The sequence below is a fragment of the Oryzias latipes genome, chromosome 7 (assembly GCF_053564925.1).
Source record: "Oryzias latipes strain Hd-rR chromosome 7, Olatipes_Hd-rR_3.1".
Taxonomy (NCBI): Eukaryota; Metazoa; Chordata; class Actinopteri; order Beloniformes; family Adrianichthyidae; genus Oryzias; species Oryzias latipes.
In genome coordinates, this window is record NC_136243.1 from 20,055,652 (window position 1) to 20,075,637 (window position 19,986).

At 42.8% G+C, this 19,986-nt stretch overlaps 1 protein-coding gene across 4 annotated transcripts; it reads right to left on the minus strand.

The window, feature by feature from the left end:
* Positions 1 to 1,531: 1,531 nt before the first annotated feature.
* On the minus strand, positions 1,532 to 19,937 carry tasorb (transcription activation suppressor b). Of its 4 annotated transcripts, none has more exons than XM_011477227.4 (23): positions 19,479 to 19,937; positions 17,805 to 17,950; positions 17,572 to 17,664; positions 17,418 to 17,490; positions 16,765 to 16,856; positions 16,541 to 16,675; positions 16,320 to 16,444; positions 16,201 to 16,232; positions 15,949 to 16,054; positions 15,629 to 15,732; positions 15,394 to 15,503; positions 13,697 to 13,769; positions 13,532 to 13,606; positions 12,064 to 12,897; positions 10,907 to 11,211; positions 10,713 to 10,815; positions 9,791 to 10,623; positions 9,087 to 9,209; positions 8,033 to 8,192; positions 4,294 to 4,402; positions 3,594 to 3,772; positions 3,310 to 3,444; positions 1,532 to 3,205 (listed from the first exon to the last, which is right to left on the minus strand). In XM_011477227.4, the coding sequence occupies exons 1-23, from the start codon at positions 19,780 to 19,782 to the stop codon at positions 1,992 to 1,994; spliced, it is 5,463 nt and encodes a 1,820-aa protein (XP_011475529.1). In that variant the 5' UTR covers positions 19,783 to 19,937; the 3' UTR covers positions 1,532 to 1,991. The 4 variants fall into 4 exon arrangements, with proteins under 4 accessions (XP_011475529.1, XP_004070808.1, XP_011475528.1 ...); XM_004070760.5 differs by having other exon boundaries at positions 1,532 to 3,208; positions 10,907 to 11,208; positions 19,479 to 19,924; XM_011477226.4 differs by having other exon boundaries at positions 1,532 to 3,208; positions 19,479 to 19,924.
* Positions 19,938 to 19,986: the final 49 nt, after the last annotated feature.

The following is a 19,986-nucleotide window of genomic DNA, read 5'->3' on the forward strand; positions in this document are numbered from 1 at the left end:
CTTGATGGGAAAAGCTGAAAGAGAAAGAAGAAGTGCAAAAAAAGATATAGATATAGGTGAAAATTTTTACATGAAACATTTTTAAAAATAGCTGCTTTTGTTTGTATTTTCTTTGGGCTGAAATTCTGCATAGCCATCTTGATTAAGTGTCAATATAGTACAGTTTAAATCTCTCACTTTATTCAGACTTATTCTGCTAGAACAGGACTCTGCAACCTTTTACTCTAAAAGAGCCATTTGGTCCAGTTTTTTAAAGACCAAAACCCAGCAAGAGACGCCAAGTCCCACTTAACCTTTGAAAAAAAGGCACTTTATTTTGTGTGTGGCCATTAATCTATGCATTTGCAAACACATGGATTAATCCAGACTAACTTTTTAAACATTTACAATAACAGCATTAGAATGATGTTAAATTTTTCTATAATAACAACTTTAATTGCTTTATGTTTAAAAGCAGTACATCCAAGTTCCTTTTAAAATAAAATACATAATATGCTAAATAAGATCCTCATGCTGCAGCAGAATTACTTGATCTAAAAATTGTATCTATGCATATAAACACAATTTAGAAAGACATAGATTAGACTATGTACTTAACTAACTTAATATTTATTCAAACTGTTAGCATTTTTCAAAGAACACAAGTCAAAGAGCCACATAGAGGGATAAAAGAGCCACATGTGGCTCTGGCGCCTCAGATTGCAGAACCCTGTGATAGAGTATTTGTGATAGAGTTTTACATGTACCATCATTGCATGAATTTAAGATTCTCCCGGAGAAGACAGTGATAAAGAATTTCAAGAATGTTTAAGAACACGAAGGCCTTTGAATCAAGTGAATTCTGAAGGAAGTATTCTACCTATAACTTTCTAGCTTATGAAAAGTTCGAAATTGGAAAAAAATGAAATTCTAATGTGCAAAATTTTTACCACGGTTACAGCATTTGGTTAAATTTACAAAAAAATAATTAAGTTATAAGAATAATATATTACAAACACTTTTACACGTCATGAAAGGCAGCAGCTGTTGATTAGGTCCAGAAATAGACTTAAGAATTTTTTTCAAATTTATTTAGCATCAAAAAGAAATGTATGCTTTGATTGTTTACTTTTAAAGTTAGTAACAGGTAGCTGCCCTATTTAAAAGAAAAATCCTTTGGGAGAAAACTGAGGTTTCTCACATAGAGAAATGTCGCCCTCTGGTGGCCACATTCAGTAATGACTGAGCATGGAATTTATTAAAAAATAATCTTAAGGAAACCATTTTCTCTCATCTTTCAGTTGTGATAAGAGTTGAAGACTTGGTAGAGCTTACTGGAAGTCTCAGACCAGCTGAAGTGAATTTGAACAAAACTGTAAAACAACCATTTACACCAATTCCTCCAGCAGCACAGAGATACAAACGTCTGAAAAGGTTAAGGCTTTTAAAGATTTCTCAAAATATTTCTCTGTTTAATCCAAGTTTTTTCTTCATTTATTGACAAGAAAATAAAAACTCCTGATTTGCTTGATAAGGCCATATTGACACAAACAAGATTTGAAATGATTTATTTCAATAGAATTTTGTACAACCAAATACATAAAATAAAAAAAAACAGCAAAGGTGAAATTTCATTCACTAGTTTTTGTTTTTTTTTCTTAAAAAAATATCAGTCGTTCCCCTTGTTCACAAACCATTTCAAAACTGCAACAAAGAAATTACAAGTTTTTATTTCGAGAAGCTGGAAGGCCTTTTTTTAACATTTGTTGGCAAATATAAATATAGTGGTTTGCATGGGGTCTCAAACAGCTGACATGGAAAGAGTGTATACAGTTTACACAACAGTAGCACACTCGCCACTGTCTGTAGTAACCTTTATTAATGTAGAAAACCAGGAACCGTATTTACCAATTTAAATGGATGCGTTTATGACAAGGAAATATGTACATTCAGTTAGCTCTTATAGTCTCTCTGGTTTATGATGTTTGCACTACCATCATGACACTGATTGTCTATTCAGGGGCATAATTGTGAGAATATGTGTAGTCCATGTAGTAATTCTGAGGTCCACCCCTGCCAGCTGGGTGACCCCATGAACAGGGCCCACCTCCAGCCCCTCCCCTAAGTTCATGTCCTCGACCTGGTCGAGGCCAATGTCCGACTGGAGGTACTCCTCGGCCTCTGAAGTTTCCTAAAGAGCCGGGACCGAGAGCGCCCCGCACAGGTCCATGATCCATCGGTCCTGGGATGCCACCATAGCCCACACCACCCATTGGATGTGGAGGCAGCTTAGGTCTGAGTACTGTGCCCCCTCTGGTGGCCAATGTGGGAATGCCCACAGAAGCACAGAGGTTGTTGGCACAGTTCACCTGAGTTCTGGCCGCCTGAAGGCTTTCCCCGGGTTTAGGAAGACCAGCAGGTTCCATTGGTCCAGATGTGACCACGCTCTGGCTCTTTGCAGCCTCACAGGTGGTGGCTCCTCCTATCCCCCATGCACCCTCCCCAGGCCCACTGAGTGTCCTGTCATGCTGTGTGGGATTCCCACTTGGGTTTATAGGCTTGCCGGCCTTGAACCCTGGATGTGCTGTGTCACTAGTGGAAGACAGGCTGGTTGTGAGTGGAGAACCTCCAGCAGCCCCACCGACTTCTGACCCATATGTGGAACCCAGTACCATGAGATGAGGCGGAGGGGGCGGTTTGACCTCCAAAGGGAGGGAAGCCATGCTGGCTAAAGGTCCGACTGGGACCATAACGGGCAGGGTTGGGACTACAGCGGCAGATGTGGTAAGGGGGCGGTACTCCTGTTCCTGGGTGCTGCTGCAGGGCGAGCTGGGGTAGGCGGGAGAAGCCGAGAAGCTTGAGGAGCCGGTGAAGGAGGACCACGGCGCAGAGGGGCAAAGGAAGCTCTGGTGAGGATTTACGGGGAACCCCCCCGGCGACATGCTGCCAATGTCTGTAGACGCCAAGCCCAACTGGTTGGTGGCCTTAAACTGAGAGATGGCGGTTTTAAGAGAACTACTGTCCAGCAGGGTGGGGGTTTTCTCAGGGTTGACCTGTTGGTCTGGTAGTGGAGGACGAAAACCTTCCTTCTCTGGAGTCGGAGGCAAAGGAGGCTTTTCTTCTTTCTTGACCGCCGGAATCTGCTGCGAAGGATCTGACGTGGGCGGAGCTTCACCATCATCAGAGTCTAAGGACATGTCCTCTGCTTCTACACACTCATCGTTTACTGCTAGGAAAAAAAGGGAACAGCAAGCAGAAAGAGATGAAGAAAAACAACAACATCCCAAATCTGAGGTTGTGTTTAACGTTCTGGATGATGATGCCACTCACCGGTGGACGGGGGGGTCGGAAGTTCATTCTGATTAATGGACCCGATCAGGCCGTGGAAACCACTCATTACATCGTCGATGCTCGCTATGACTATTCCATTTCTAGAGAACTGCAGGAACATTTCAAATGGCCTCTCTGTTGAAGAAACAGAAGACAGTCCCGCTAATTCACCGTTTAATCATCAAAGGCACTTACTGATCTAAACAGCATTCAACAAACCCATTCGGCTAGTTGACCGTCAGTTTAACTAAAACCAGGAACGGGATGGAGACGGAAGCAGCTACCTGTCAAAAAGATGAGGTGTCGCTGTTGAGTATGCTGGGCTTGAAGTTTGATGAGGCATTCCAGGTCTGGAGCCTGACGGGACGGAACATCACACTCGTGATACGGGAGGAACTCCACCAGATGTTTCTTCTGATAGGCCGTCAAAAGGTTCAACAGCCCCATAGCGTTAGTGTTTAACCTTGGAGAGAAAACCCAAAATAATGACTTGCACAATTATGGGGGGAGAATTTGTTCTGAACCACTCCTCATTTATCTCCATTTTTCTTTCACAAAGGCGGGCGCTCATGCACAGTAGCCTGTAACCAGTCTGTAAATCTTTTTTCTTTAGACGGGATTTGCTTTTACACTCGTTCTTTACCAGCTTTATGTACGCATTACGAGAACCAATTGGCCCCTAATCTGCAAGTTAAAAAAAATGCAACCAACTAAAGCCCTCTGTATCTTTAAGAAAAAAATACAGAAAAGGAATATTTATTTTTATGTTTTCATCAGCAATCATTAAAAAAATATATATCAATAATTTCGATTTTTCCAGTTCTATCAAATAGTGCTGTAAAGTGTATTGATAACATAAATATCCTACCAAAATAAAAGTGGGTCATTTTGGGTGATAAGTTAAGAATTTACATAGTTTGTATTGATGTTTTAAAATCTAAAATCACTGAAATCATTTCAGGCTTTGGTGTGAGGAAAACTGACCTTCCCAGTTCTTTCAGCTTCTTCTGGGACTTGCAGTGCACCTTCCACTGCCACGGGTGCTCAGGGGTGCTCTGCTCCTCCAGGAACTTCAGCAGACCCTGTAACCGGTCTGGAAAAAAAAAAAAAAAAAAGAGTCCAGTAAAGAGATGACTAAGCTGTAAAGGTATCCAGTCCCAGCAAACCTTATCAAACAACTCTGATTATGCTGCAAAATGTCCCTCTTCAGATCTTCAGATCCACTTCTTGTCCCCATTGGGAACGTTTTAACAGTAGAACCCCTCTGTGCGGCTGGCGTTGTTGCTCAGCCAGGGAAGAAATACACACAAACTGTCTCTCATGGGTGTGGTGTAGTACGACATCCTGCCAGCTCAATCAGTTCTCTTCAGACTGACATGGTTCATTTGAAGACTGCAAACTAAAATAGACTCTGATATCTACTTTTATAGGAGCAGAGCAGGAGGCTAATCTGTGGAATGAATCCCACTAGTGAGTCAACGCTGATGAGCTACGATGGCTGCATGGAACAGCTGGCAGAGCACAGGAGGACTGCAGTGCATGGTAGAGTCTAAGTTACATCTGCAAATACATATTTGGACAGGATACATACGAGTGATGCCACTTGAAATTGAAATCAGATATTTTGAAATCAGAATTTTTTTTAATAAAAAAACTGGCAACAAAACAAACATTTAGAGGTAAGATCTTAAGCCCGAGCCCGAGTCTGGGGTAAATGACAATCATTACGTTCGGGTCGGGTTGGGTCAGGCTTCTCTCTCGCTGCCTTTATAATAAATATATTGTAATGGCGGCAAAGAAGCTCCTTAGGCGGGCAGTTGTCAAACAGCTCTTTATTACTCCTGTATGTCAGAACGGATACCGCACGAACCGAAAGGCACAGCCAGCTTCTTCTCACTCAGAGGGAGAACGTTCGCCAAACGCACACACACACGCACACACACAGGTAGACCCCGCCCCCTCTATCCCACCAGTCACCAGCCCACCGTTGATTGACATACACTGTGGTCCAGCAACTGGCAGAAAGAGGGGGGCGCCGGCCACCCGCAGCTCTGCGCAGGTGTCGTGAATGGAATCTTCCCTCTGCAAGTCCGCATCTATTTTGTTTAGGTATCCCCGATATAGAGCAACAAGAAGTCAAGGATAAACTTAAGACAGGGGAACTGAAAAGGCAAACACGCACCGCCGCGGCTGCATTGAGTGAGTGCGCGTCAAGATCTCTCTTTCACTCTCTTTGTCTGGCCTCTAATTCTGTGTTCCAGCGTTATTTCATTGTGCAAATGCATTTATCATGATCATAAAAATATGTAGATTATTTTAACCTTAAATCTTGCTGGGTTTTTTTCTGCCAAAAATACTATGGGATAAATTGAAATTTCGGGTTTGCTTCGGGCTCGGGCCTGCAAATCAAGTTAATTGGTCGGGTTCTGGCCGGGTTCGGCTTTAATGCCCGCGGGCCTGTGTCGGGTCGGGCTGCATTTTTTAGGCCCGATCTTACCTCTACAAACATTCTTGTTGGGAATTCTACTGCAGACTTTACTATATGAACCCATCTTTAATGATATCAAAAGTGTTCCCTTGCACCTTCATTTTCCAAGAAAATCTAACGAACAATTTTTGGAAATCACAGCATATTGCAGATGTAAAAAGGATAATTATTGGAGTTTCAATCACGATCACAGAGAAAGCTGTTCGCCTTATAACCAGTGAAATGCATGACAAACACAGAAACATGTTTATTATTTGACCTGCTTACCTTCTGACTTTCCCTGTTTAATAGAAACACACCCTTTTATACATGGTAATAATTGAAACTAGGGCTTCGCTTTATTAAATTGTGTTTGGATGAAGATTGACAAACTTAAGATAAAAGCTGCTTCTGGAGCTTGTAGTCAATTAAGAAAAACAACTGAACCAAACTAGGCCTGGTAAAACATGTACAAAAACGATTGGTAACGTAGCAGACCAAGTATTTCCCCTGTTTTTAAAGAGAAAAATCTTTTGTCCAAATATTCTGCATATAGTCTACTACTAAACTCTACTGCAAAACGTCAAATATTTACCAGCTTTTCAGTAATAACTGGTAGTACTGGGGACAACATCTGTTTGGTTATTTTCTATTTGGTTTTCATACATGAAATTGTCCCAGATGAGATGATCTCAAATGAATAGAATAGTCAGCTTTCTGTCACCCACAGAGCTCTCCCTCCCTGAACCCAAACTGTCGTCCTAACTTCCTCTCTGCACGCCACAGCTCGTTAGATGGACAGATAACACGGGAGAACGGTTAATGGAAACAACGGTTCTTTTTGGAACAACACAAGTACTTGGTAGGGTTGGGCGATGTCCCTTAAATTGGCAGTTGACGATGTTTGCAGTAAACCATCGGGATGGACGATGATATGGTCAGGTGGGGCAGCGGCGGATATTTTTAATTTTTCGTTTTTATATGATTATTATTCGTTATTTAACTTTATTACTTCATTTATTTTATTTCCCAACTAATGACTCATCCGCGATGATCCAGTATAAACTGAGGGAAGAGACTTTAACAAAAATAAATCAATAAACAAAATAGAAAAGAAGTAGTCCGCTCTTGCACTTGATTAGTCAGGTGGACCGAGCGACCGTGTCTCTGAGCAGAGCAGTCGGACTTTGTGTTTGAGGGGAAGGGAGGATGCTTTGTTACGTGTGCGCTATGTGTGGGAGACTTCAGACTGTGATATGTCCCGCAGCTCTAGGTGAACGAGCTACTGAACTCAGGAGAACGGGGTCTTCCGGTAAAAGTGTGTGTCCGGGCAGAGCTCGGACCGTCAGCTCACACAGCGGCTTTGTGGGAGAAATGTCGCTCAGTCCTTAGAAACCGTTCAAACAATCACGTGGATTTGTGTTTCCAGTCGTGTCCCGACAAAAATAAAGCCTGATGTTATTCCCACATATTTACGTGCAGCCAGGATGCAGATTGCAGCTTTTCCCGCATGGATTATATGTTCATCAAAGGCTAAATGTTGCTAACCTGTGTTAGCCTCTTAGCATCGTAGTCCTGGCCTCTTCCAGCTCCGTTCTTCAGCACAAAAAGCACTGACCACATGGATTAAAATTAAAATGATGAGCGAACAGGCACTTCATAATAACCGTAACATTAATAAAAGCATGTTTAGAAGATAATCTAGTATTTTACGGAGCTGCCAGATATCTATGTATGTAGCCTCTCAGCGGAACTCATTTCCCCTTCCGGTATTTGAAACACTATTGCGCATGCGCGAATGATTTATTCCAACCAAAAGTGTGCCCCATTTGAACATTTGTTAAATTCTGAAAACGTTTTTCTGGGCCCATGTACACGGTTGGATTCTAATCCGACCATTGATACGATCAAGATATTTTGCACATGTAACCGCGGCTTATGGTGCCGACTCGCAGCGTGGCGGGGGCGTGGCATCACGATGGTGTCTCTCCATCGTGAGGTCAGTCACCCATCACAACCCTAGTACTTGGTATAAAAATGTCCAACTTTCCCATTTTTATTATTAATTATTCTGAAAATATAAAGTTTTGTTTTTCATCAGCAATACTTTATACCTGCTGCTGGCAAAACAACTGATAATCAAGTTAAGAGACAAAGGTTTCCAGTGCTGTTGGGGATCAGTATCAGGAAATCCCACCGACACAGCAACAGGCAAAAGCTCCCGGTCAGAGTACGCTTCAGCAGAGTCAGACCTACCTTGTGTGATGAGATCTGGATTGAGGACAAACTCATCAGACACTATGAACCCTCCAGACACAAACAGCTCATTGTATGTGTGATTCTTCACATCGTCCAGAGAGTCCACCCCGGCGAAGCTCACCGAGGGCAGTTTCTTCAAAGACACCAGGGCAGGAATCTGCAGCGCAACATAGGGACATCAATGTTTTTATTAAATACACTTTAGATTCACTCAAACAATGAAGAAAGAAAGACTGAATGTTGTTCAGAGCAATCTGTAACAATTCAATCACATTTTCAGTGTCCAAGAGAGATCTTCAGAACAACACTTCTGCAGCAAGTTTTGACTATAAGCTACAACTCAGAGAAGTCCTTCATCCAAATAAAAGTGTGCAATAAACTTGTAGCATCTTGCGAAAATAAAATAAGAACCTGTGTTCCCTAAAACATTGGTGGAGTTAGGGGAAAAAAAGTCATTTAACCTGTTTATCCCAAGGGTCAGTCGAAAAAGTGTACCTGAACTTTTTTTTTTTTTCCTTCTTAATTGATGAAGTCAGCAAACAGCATGTTAGCTGTAGTTTGAAAGCACAACAGCATAAAGAGGGAATCCTGTGGGAGTCATGTTCACCAGATAAGACATCCCGATTGATCACTGTCATCTGCGTTGATGGCTGTGAGCCTTCATGCAGATCCTGAAGGCTCAGTGAAATCCTGGCTGTTAGCTCTCACAATAGTTTTGGCGTTTGGTGAGGGAATTTCAGGAGATATTTTCAGATTTTATAGCTGCTAGCAAAAGTTCTAGATGCTAAGAGTTATTTGGGGATTCATTAACTCTTATTATTGAATATTACTCTGGTCTTTGATAGCAATAGTACTTAAAGCCAGTTGGCCAAGGTTTTCCAACCAATTTGGGATGTTTGTTACCATGTCTGGACTGGATGCGTGTTCACAGCTCATGCATATTTAATGATAAAATATGTTATCAGCACAGACAACATTCATACCACAACAAATAAAGGAAGACTTTGTAATACAAAATCAAGAAATCAGAGTACGGTGCGCAGACTGTTACCTTGTGCACGTGTGCAGCAATGTCCTCGTTCCGAATGATGATGAGGAGTTTATCCAAACTGCCACTGTTTTCTAAAAACATCTGTGGACTGCACTCACGGTTGCCGAGGCTTTTCAAGTACTCCTATGAACAGGAAGAGGAAGTGTGCACTGTCAGAGATGTTCTCTCTTTCCTTAAATATATCATATGAAACAGCATTTAAAAATATAAAACATATTTAGCAAAAATAATTCTGAAACAACATTTGAAACCTTTTGAAAATGTTTGTTTTTAACATTTTCTTGAGGCATTTTAGGATGGAGGACATATATATGTATTAGACAATTAAGCTCTAAAATTAAGCTCTAAATTGTATTTGTTGCGAGTCAGGAGCAGACAAAAAAATGCTATTTGAAAAAGATTGTATTTGTTCTGTAAAAAATACGCTGAGCTTTGGTAACAAGCTCTATGCTCTGCAACAGAGAGGGGGAAGGGGGCGGGGTTGCCTTGCCCCAACGGTCCCACCAAAAACTCCAGAGGCAAATTTCTGCAGGAACTGTCCTAGAAAACAATGCAGGTTTTTTTGGAGAGTGGCTAAAAACAGCACCACTGGGAACGCTTTAAAAATACTCAAAAAGAAATCGGAGTGGGTCTTTAAAAATATCGGGAGACTGATGAACACAATAGCTCAGTCATGTTCACAGAAGCTGGATCCTCGATCGTACCTTGATCTCCTTGCACACCGTGCTCTCGTCTCCCTCGTCTCCGGAGTAAATGTAAAACTTAACCGTGTTCTTGGTAACATCTTTAAAGATCTCCACCAAGCTGCTGAAAACCTCTGGTTTCAGCTGTCCGATTAGGCCGCCAGCCAGGAGGTTAGAACCACCGCCGGGATTCTGTTCGGGAGATTCTGATGTAACATTTGAGGGAGAATAGACCTCTCCCCCTGACTCTGATGAATTTTCTATTTTCACTTTGATAGATGTCAGTTCCTTGTTGGGAGTAGTCTTTCCACTCTGGGAGGAGGCAGTGCCCTTTGGAAGTGCTGGTTCTGTTTTAAGTTTGAAAGTCTGGGCTGGAGCTGGGGGTGGGGTTGTCAGACCGCACGCTTCTTCTGGGGGAGTTGTGGAGGTGACCTTGGTGGAAGAGGATGGAGCTGGGATCAGCTGGTCCATCTTCTCCCTCAGTGCTTCAACGTGCCCCTGAACCGAGGCGGGGGAGACGTAGGGTACCACGAAGTCGGAGAAGCCGCTGTTGGGCTGCCAGCAGTGGCGTAGGGGGAAGCGTGAGGGGAGCTTTGAGGTATAGCAGATGTGTTGGGACTGCATGATGTTTTTGATATCCGAGCTGAGGCTGTGAAGTTCCTGGTTTATGATGGTATCCAGGCTTATGGAAGGCCTGAAAGGAACCTCCTCAACAACAGTCATGGTGGGAGTGGTAACCGCCTTCACTTCCGGCACTGTAGGCACCTTCGGCTCTGGGTCGCTTTCCGCCATAGGCTCAGTTTCCAGGGATTTTGGAGCCTTAGGTATTGACTCGGGAAAATACTGCTCTTTGTCTGGAAGAAAGCAGAAAGAGAACATATCACTGTAATGTCATATTCATTTAGATACGTCGTAGAGTTTGTGAGCTATGGCTATAAGGTACCTTCATTAGAGGGGATCTCCCCAGTTGGGATGTCAGAGCAGTGCGTTTGTTTTGGCGGGGAGCCAACGCTGCACGGACTGCCAGGGCTGCAGTCCATGTCCTCCTAAACAAAGACAACAAGCAGATGCACTTAATCAGACTCCACACCCAAGCAAAAGTTGAACAAAATAATGAATGACCTGTTTCTGTCTCACCTCCACGTAGTTGGTTTGTGACAAAGGCTCGTTTTGCTTCTCCTGGTCGGCGAGTGACGGTTCCACTCTTCCTGCGCTTTTGGAAGGCTCGCCGTGGTTGGCCTGCAGGGGAATCGCACCCTGGGTGACGGCTTTGTTGAGTGTGGCCAGCAGGATTTTCAGAAGGCGCTGGGTCTCGTTGACGGCGGAGGCGTTGGGGTTCCCCCGAGCCCTCAGGTCAGTGTCATAGATGCCCATGCTCTCCATCACTGCAGTTAGGTTCTCGTTCTGGCCCCCCTCATCACCCATGTCGTCAGCCTGGGCTGCTTGGAAGATGCACACAAGTAGAGAGATATGCTTAACTTCCTTTATCAGCAGCAGCTGCAAACGTACTTGATAGAAGCACGCTCGTGCAAACCATATTCCCCAAATCTCCATTCAACCAAACTTTTATAGTGGTAGACCATACATAGTGGGAGGGGGCATAGATTCTGACTTACTCTTTACCTCCAGGAATAGTTTTAGTTGCAACTAATAAAGCAACAATCTGTTCCTATCAGTTCTGATCCACTTTTGCAGTTCTCCTTGGTAACTTCCAGGAGGCTGACAACATATTCAGCAGAATTCAGGACTTTACAGGCTCTCCTCAGTGCTTGAAGCTAAGAGGATCAAACAATAAACAACTGTATCCATTCATCTGTGAACTAGACAGATGAATGGATGTGAACTAAGAGTAGTCAGATTTCACTTTATAACTCACAAATCTCTCAACAGTAATTCAAATAAACGGTCTTAACTGAAAGCAAAAAAATTCTATATTCCAAAAAAAAAACTGCATTTGATGTTGCCTTTACCTTTTTGAAGAACTTTTGCAGATAATTTTAAAGAAAAATCTCAGAAAAACTAAATATTGCCAACTGTAGTTAGCAGCACATTTCCTCTGCCCCCATCATTTATTGATTCTGTGTAAGTAAGAAATGGGCTGCAGCCAAGTGCTGAATTCAGCTGTTCAACAGAAAATCTGCTCCGTTGGTCAGTTTAGAGTAAAATATGTCAACAGATTGTAAAACACAAAAGATTTAGTGTCAATTGATCACTCAAATGTAATCAGAGTATTTTTGGAGGAACTGACAGAAATGATTCTGAAGATGTTTCAGTGACATAACAAAGGCTGGTACCTCTGCTGGGTTCTCCGTTGCTTAAATGATCGGTGCATTGGTGTTTGTTAATGCTTCCTCTCTCGTCTTCTTCAAACTTCCTTTTGAGAGTGTTGACGTCCCAGCCGCCGTCCTCGCCCCTGTCCTTTCCGGGATCCTTCACAAGGGTTTTCTTATGTAGTTGGATGAGTCTGAGCAGCTGTTTCATTTTGTCTTTATCATACTCGGTCTGGGACACCCGACCCTTCTGGGGTTGAGGCTGGGGCTCCGCCAGAGTCTTGGGTTGCAACTGGGCACCGTTTGATTGAGTCAAGTCAGGCCTTCGCTTGCTTATGTCTATGGTCGGGTTCTCCTGGGCCGGCCTTGTCTGTGGGAGCCTTTCTGCGGGTCTCTCGGCTCTATCCGAGCCTCTGTCTGAGCCCCCCCAGTCAGAAACAGGGCTGTACTCCACCAAAGCTGGGGCAGACTGCAGCGGGGGGGTGGGGACGGGGTTCCGTATCCGCTCCATTATGTCCTTCGCCTTATTTAAAGGTAAAATGTAGTTAGCCGGGTTGTGGGTGTATGATCGCAGCACGGCGTCCGTGTTAAACTTTGGTCTGGGCGCTGGATGAGGAGTTGTCCTTTCATCCACGTTATATTTGTAGTCAGGCAGCATGAATGGCCGCACTGTGCCCGCATCCATGCGAGTCAGGTAATCCGTGGCCTGGCGCTCCACGCCGGCGCTTATGTCCTTGCCTGGGTTGGGACGCAACTTGAAGAGAGAGTAGTGCAGTGCAGGGACGAAAGGCTCCATGGAGGACAGGATGGCCGGTTGAGGCTCCACCGTTAGCGGCTCCGGCTCGAAAAGTCTTGATGCTAAGATTTAAAAAAAATACACTTCTTTTTATTTTGCAACTTTAAGAACATGACTCAGTAGCAACAGCTTAGTATCAGTCAAAACTGGAGCAATAAAAAAATGCAACACTGAACTCCAGTGAGGAACTTTTTTCATGTCCAAACTCACTCACTACCCCCTGGCCCCTAAAAGACAATACAGACATACAGTGCTGGACTATCCAGAGACCTGGACTTCAATCCGTTCGTACACATGCTCGCTGTTTTTATTGAAATATCAAACTTGATGTCACCAATTTTCCAAAGCTGTGGAAAATTGCTCCGATGAGGAAAACCTGGATTTATAAAAAACTAATTTACAAACATTTTTTCAAATGACAACGTGTAATGCATTGTGGTCTATTTTCCGCGATCTAGTGATCATCAATACACACTGGTTTTTCGCAGAGACTTCTGGGAAATTTCCAAAGTAATGGATTTTGAAACTGTAAATTGGAAAAACTTGACAAGATGGCCAACGCCCTACATTGCGTGTTAACTTGGGAGTGAATTTGGACACAGCCATAGTCTCCACTGTCTAACTAAACAGGTTTGGTGATATCAAATGTAGCTAATAATGACATCTTATCAAAACAGATGCAGAAATCCTACTTACAATACTTCACAACCATCCTGGACTCCTGGAAGATGAACAGCGCTTGCAACTTCTTCTCAATCCGCCCACGCCTCTCTGCAAACCAAACGGCAACCTTTTAGCTCTCACCAGGGACAACAAGTAGGTGGTAGATAATGACAAACAAGCAATTCAGACTTCTTGTACCTTTTGACTCAACCATCTGAGTTGAAGACAACAGAAAGAGAAAGCCTCTGTCAAACAATGGCTTCACCAGCACCTAAAAAAAAGGAGGGCAAGCATTAGACGGTTACTATGTCCTGAAACTTTCAGTGAAATCCATCCAAACGCTGAGTTGTCAGAGGAGCTTCTCCTTAATGCTTCTGGGAAGATTTGAAGATTAAGTTGAAGACGAAGACAAAACACTTCAATGCAAGTGGACTGACTGTGGTTACCTTTTGTGCGACACTGAAAAACATATTAAAAATAAATAAATAAAAACACTCAAGAAGCTTATTTTCAGCTTCATAATTCTAAACTACATACGACTGGCTGTCAAAGTTCAGTCCTCATCTAGAAGGAAAAAAAACAGACGATGAGCTGCTCAAAGAACTAAGCCATATATTTTTCGTCAAACTCTTAAATTTGAATGATATTTTACAATAAACAATGCCGTCACCATACTTAAAATAAAGTTTTGCCAGTTTATCCAGGCAGCTAATGTATTATATCATTACCCTGCATTGTGAGCAAAAGTGAGCTTTTTTATTTCTCTCGCTTTTCAGTCAACTATTGTTACTTCCTACTACGGATGGGTATCGTTATGGTTTTAACGGTACTACTACTCTTATCGATACTGCTTATCGATCCGGTATTTTAACGATACTCTTATCGATACTTTGAGGACGGAAAATAAATATATAAATTAAGAAAATAACGTGTTTTATTTCCTCACCATGCAACAATGTTTTTTAACAAAACATTTTACTTTATGCATTTTCCAACTTGAAAGGTAAAATACACGAAAAAATAAGAAAGAAGAAAAAAAAAGAAAGGAAAATGTAAATTGTCATGATGTAAATATAAAACAAATTGAATAAATGTCTGAGTTAATAAGATCATCCCAGAGAAAGTCTGAAAAGCTGCGTCTAAATCTGATGCCCGTGTTTCAATCTCTGACAGAGCCTCTCCCCCTGCTTTTCCTCTCTACCTGTTCACATCTTCTGCAGCAGTGAGTCGTTTTTTTCCCGCGCCCCTCCACTGTATTCTACACAGAGAGCACTAAATACGGTCATCATAGCAGCAGGTTGACACGATAGTCTGGGCGCTCTCGCGCAGATTTCATTAATTTTACGCGCGCGCCGCGTAATGTCTGAACAACAGCCCCGCCCCCCGTGCACACGAATAGCCTGACAGACCTCTCCTCTTCAGCGAGAATAGCTAAATTATTTAAACGGAAAATTGACTGACTTGGTGAGTTAAATATGGCAGATAAGGTTTGTATTTTGTGGGACACAAAAGAAAGCGACTTCTGCAGTACCGATAGCAGAACCGTTGAGGTCAGATCTTAACGATGCTGCGGTCTTGAAGAATGTTGCCCCGGGGCTCGTTCAATACCAGGGCTCGGTACCCATCCCTACTTACTACTAAGACCTGGCCAAATCTGCAGCATCTTTTTGCTGAGAACACTTTTTATTGTTTTAATCTAAAAGAGAAGATGGCTGATATAAATTTAGCTTTACTGTGCATTTGTTGGACCAAAGTGGAAGAGTAGAGGGAATAAAATCCAGTTTTCATAAATGCTGCAGTGCAAACAGCAGTATGGTGCTATTTGCCCGGGATTTAGTTTATTCTCATCTCCGTGCATGTTTAGATCTTCTCACAGCTACAGGTAAGTGACTCACCATTCGGTCCCTTTCCAGTTTGCTGATCAGTGCCGTTAAGCTGCCGTTAGTAGCTTTGCCTTTCCCGTCGACCACTTCAACGAGGCTGCAGGACATCCCACACTTCATTACTGCAAACAAGGAGAGCCAAGATTCAAAATGCATCTGATACATTTCAATAATCGTGTTTGTGTAACGCACAGGTGATCACAGGCTCAGGGATTTTGCGTTAATAAAAGACAAACGTGTGACTGACCTTCCCGTGACATACTATAGGTGTCCCAGGAAAAGAGCACAGAGGGAATCTTTCTCTTCACCTGCTCCAACTGCATGCCCTGATTCATCTCCAACTTCTCAGGCCTATACCGGAAGACAGGTAATGTATCAGGCAGAGATTTCTGTATAGCACAAGCACAGTCTAACCTCTCCTCACTAGTTAATTTTATACATTGTTAAAGTTTACAATTTCAAAATGAATCAGTCACTAACAAGATCTTTAAAGGAAAAAGAGGTTTGCTGTACATTAAGATGCGAAAAACAAACAAAAGGTATACAACAGAAAAGAATGGGCCTCACAGTCTGAAAGGAAGGTAGGGCCGCGAGAAGGACCGTAAACTGATTGGGAACAGCTCCTGGCCCTTGTTTATTAGTGGACCACTCCAAACCTGGTAGCAGCTCCTCCCTGAAACAGCAACCACAAACTTAAGAGATAAGTCTGCAAATGCAAACGCACAAATCTGCTCTTATTTTGTAACATAAGGATGTCATTTAAAAAGGGAAACCTTTTGATTACAACTGAATAAACGGCGAAAACAAAAGAAGAATTACCTCTACTTCCATCAGAGGGGATAGTGTTGAACCTGATCAATAGAGAAGAGGTATTTTAATGCAGAACCCTGTGCAAACTGAAAAATAAATAAAGTACATGGAGAATGTTCCATCTATACCTGTGAGCTGTTAAAGGAGTTCCTGCCGCCTCCTTCCCTTTGTACTGAAAGGAAACCACAGCGTAGGGGCACACGTGTCGGGGTCGTGCTTTGATCTCATCAAATGCAAACTCGAAAAAGAATTGCTGCAACACAACGATGATTCAGAGAAATGCAAATATTTCAAATCATGGGAGGATTAAAAAATACATTTTTAAGATAGAGATGGTACTTGAGTTTACCTGTGTAAGCTCAAAAGCTCTATATGACAGCAAAGACGTGACTCTATTGGCAATTTTGGACAAATGACAGTCAAACTTGGGGGAAGGTTCAATGGCGTTCTTGGGCATGTTCTCATGTATGTGCTTGATTCTTCCCTGAGGATGGAAAACATGCATGTATTGCCTTGAAGCCTCAAAACACTCAAAAAAGTCTAAAAAAACAGAACAAACAAGACTGTACTCACCCTCATTATTTTAAAAATAATCATATCTCCAAAAGAGCCCACTTCAAATGGATTGATTTGTAACAAGTCTGAGTATTTGGACAGATAAACACCTAAAATGACAAGAAGGATTTCAATAAAGAGAAAAGATGACTTCCTTTAAATGCTTGGCACTGTTTACAAAAAATGTATTTTCCTTTAAATTGAAAGGATGGGTCAAATATTCTTATACTGTTGCATCGATTTTATTTTATTTATTTTTTATTGATCATAAAAGTAGGGCTGAACGATATGAGGACAACTCACGATATGCGATATTAGTGATTAATATTGCGACGACGATATAACTTGCGGTATATGAACACTTAGCAAAACAACCAAAAACATCATTTCCATTTCATTGCAACAGATTAAAACTTATACTCCAAATGACCCTTACATAGGAGACGAACATCTGACATAAAAAGGACTCCATCAGATTGGTCTATGATGTACAGGAGTCCATCTGATTGCTCAAATGCTTAAAGGGATTTATTTGAGTCGTTAAATACTTCAGGCTGCCATAAGATTGTTTTATCACATTTAAGGTAATCAATTTTTGCGACATGCATACTACTACTCAACATACTGCGCGTTCTTTAAAGAAAAGCTTTAAACTAAAGTGACTCGCTTACCCATAGATGGATTTCCTAGTGTGGTAATCCTACAGTGTCCAACTGACAGACCCTTCTCACAGACCCACTGGAGCTGAACAAAAACAACAAATTCAAGCTCACACACAATCCAACCCTGTGTTGTGCACTAGCGAAGCTTTAAATAGACGCTAACCTTTGATTTGTCTGGAAAAAGGAAGCAGTACGACTCTGCCAGGTCCTGTTCGGTCCGCCCCTCCTGCTTCATCTCTCTCCGTTTTTCAATGAACTGATAGAAAAAGTATACGAGCGCGGTGGAGAAGACATAAAGTGAGACAGTCTTAAAATGCAGAATTTGGACCATCAGCAACAAGAAATAACATTTCAGATCATTTGTTGAGGCAGCATTCTTGGACATGTGATCCTGACCTCCTTCTCCAGCAGTTCATTGTGAATGAGCCTGGCTTTGCTGTAGGAGAACGCCGTCCGTGATGATGGGTCCAGGTTAAACGACGAGATGAGTTTGATGAGGTCCTCAAACTCCCGACTGTCAGGGGGTAGAAACTGGTACAAGCCTGCAAACATGAAATGAACATAGTTCAAAAACCTGGCTTATTTTTGAAACATTTAGAAGAAATTTGATGTTGCAAACTGTGCATTAACATCCACCCTCCTGATGAAACCAATCAAATCTGAACTCTAATAGGTAGAAGTGTAACAATTTATCGATTAATCGATTTATTTTCCCACGATCCAACCAGGTCGATCATTCTAGTCCAATGTGTGGAAACACTTAGAATATTACAAAGACATGTGACCATATGGTGCAGTTCTAATTACGTTGCCTTTGTATTGTTTTGATGTGGAAACACAACAGTGGGCTGACCTTTAGGAAACTAAAATGAGAATGGATATGATATTCATTCTTGTTTACTTGCAAATATATTTCGCTAAGATGTCTTAGATCGATTTTAGGTCAGCAAATCGTATTTTGGAAAAAAAACAACTAATATTGAGCATGAACTCAACCTCGTGATATGAATCAAATTATAATGAATCCTTCAAATATCCTGTCACTCATTAACTTATTAAGGATTCTGTTACATTTCGTCTGCAATAATCAAGGATGCTTGGGATAGAATTAGATGTGAGGGGGAAATAAAAATGTTTTAATAACAGACTGACAGTTTCCACAGCCTCCTCCACAGGTAACCAAGCTGCATTCCTGCCTCCATTTCCATAATATGCAGTCACTCTGACCTCATGCAAAGTGAAAGCAACGCTAGCTGCCTTCAGGAAACATGGATCATAGATTCTCAGCCATAGATCACATGGAATACTAGACAATATATGTGTGAGGGTAAAGGGCAGCAAAAGGCTAGAACAAACAACTAGCTAGCTTCTTAGCTAACAAACTATGCAAATGAAACTTCTTAAAACTGAAAGGTCAGCCCAGGTCATGTCAACTTTGCACATCATGTGTATTGATATGTCTATGTAACGCCTTCCTGGTTGAATTTCGACATTTCTCCCAGATGGAAAACAAGTGTCAGAAGCAGGGGAGGCTTAGACAGGTGATGCGGTTAAATCCAGCCATGGTCCTTCAAGCTAGTTCAAGTTTGAAAGTCCAGCGGCGTAAGTAAGTCGATGAAAAGTGTTGTGGGCATCCCCAGTGCCGTGCCCTTCACTGAGGTCACAGAGACACCCACACGCTGTCAGGTGATGCCTGGGAGCCGCTAAACAGCGACCGTCGAGTCCGACTCGGCCCGAACTAAAAAGGTGTAGAAACGAACCCAGCTGGGCAGCCTCTGAAAAGTGCCGCTCCGGGCGCCTTGGGGAACGCCGCCGCCGTTGGTCACTCGGTAACTTGAGCCGGCCCACTAATGCTAACGCTCTGTCTGCAAACACTAGCCCTGCACACGACGGCTGTTTGTGGCTTTAACCGGCGGGATTTCAGCTCAATCTTTAAGACAGATATAGCCCCAGAAACTAATAAAACCTTTGCAATTAACCGACTAGCTAACGAGTTAGCTACACTGAGCTGAATTATGAAAGGTAGGGCAGGCTGGGTTCATAATCATCAGCGACATGCGATGCAACCACCTTTCCGCTCTCTCGTCTTCCGAGGGATTTGGAAATTTCTCCGTGGCAGCTCTTCACTCGATCTGTGGGCTGGCGAAGGAGAACTGTTACAGCTCCGGACGTCTCCCTGCACGCTCCTCCGCCGCTCAGGAGCTTCTCGTTCGGGCATTACACCGTCTCTACATCCAGGTTGATCGCCATTTTGGTTGGCTGTGGCCGAGGTGGTGGCTGAATTCTTCTGGGGTTCGCCTCCCTCGGGGTGCAAAGCGGCCCTCTCGCTGCGTTCTGAGTCCGTTTTTCCAACCGCGCCGGGGTTGAGGGCCATTTTTTGGGCTCCGCGCAGATAGCGAGGGAACTGTAGCTCTGACGATTACGACGCCGCTTCACACACTGTCCTCCTCACCCAGCCTCCGCCATTGTGAAAATGACGTTCACGTTCTTCTCCACCACTGCAAAACGCTGCCGTCACTGTTTACATACAAGAAAATTTGCGCCACCTAGCGGCAACTTGAGGTATTGCAACAACTGA

Excerpts from the sequence above, each read along its gene's own strand:
- tasorb (XM_011477226.4), bottom strand. The coding sequence starts at position 19,782 with ATGGCCCTCAACCCCGGCGCGGTTGGAAAAACGGACTCAGAACGCAGC. Across the intron at positions 17,951-19,478 it reads GAAGACGAGAGAGCGGAAAG|GCTTGTACCAGTTTCTACCC; the intron begins GTGGTTGCATCG and ends TCATGTTTGCAG. Across the intron at positions 16,445-16,540 it reads GAGCTTTTGAGCTTACACAG|CAATTCTTTTTCGAGTTTGC; the intron begins GTAAACTCAAGT and ends GTTGTGTTGCAG.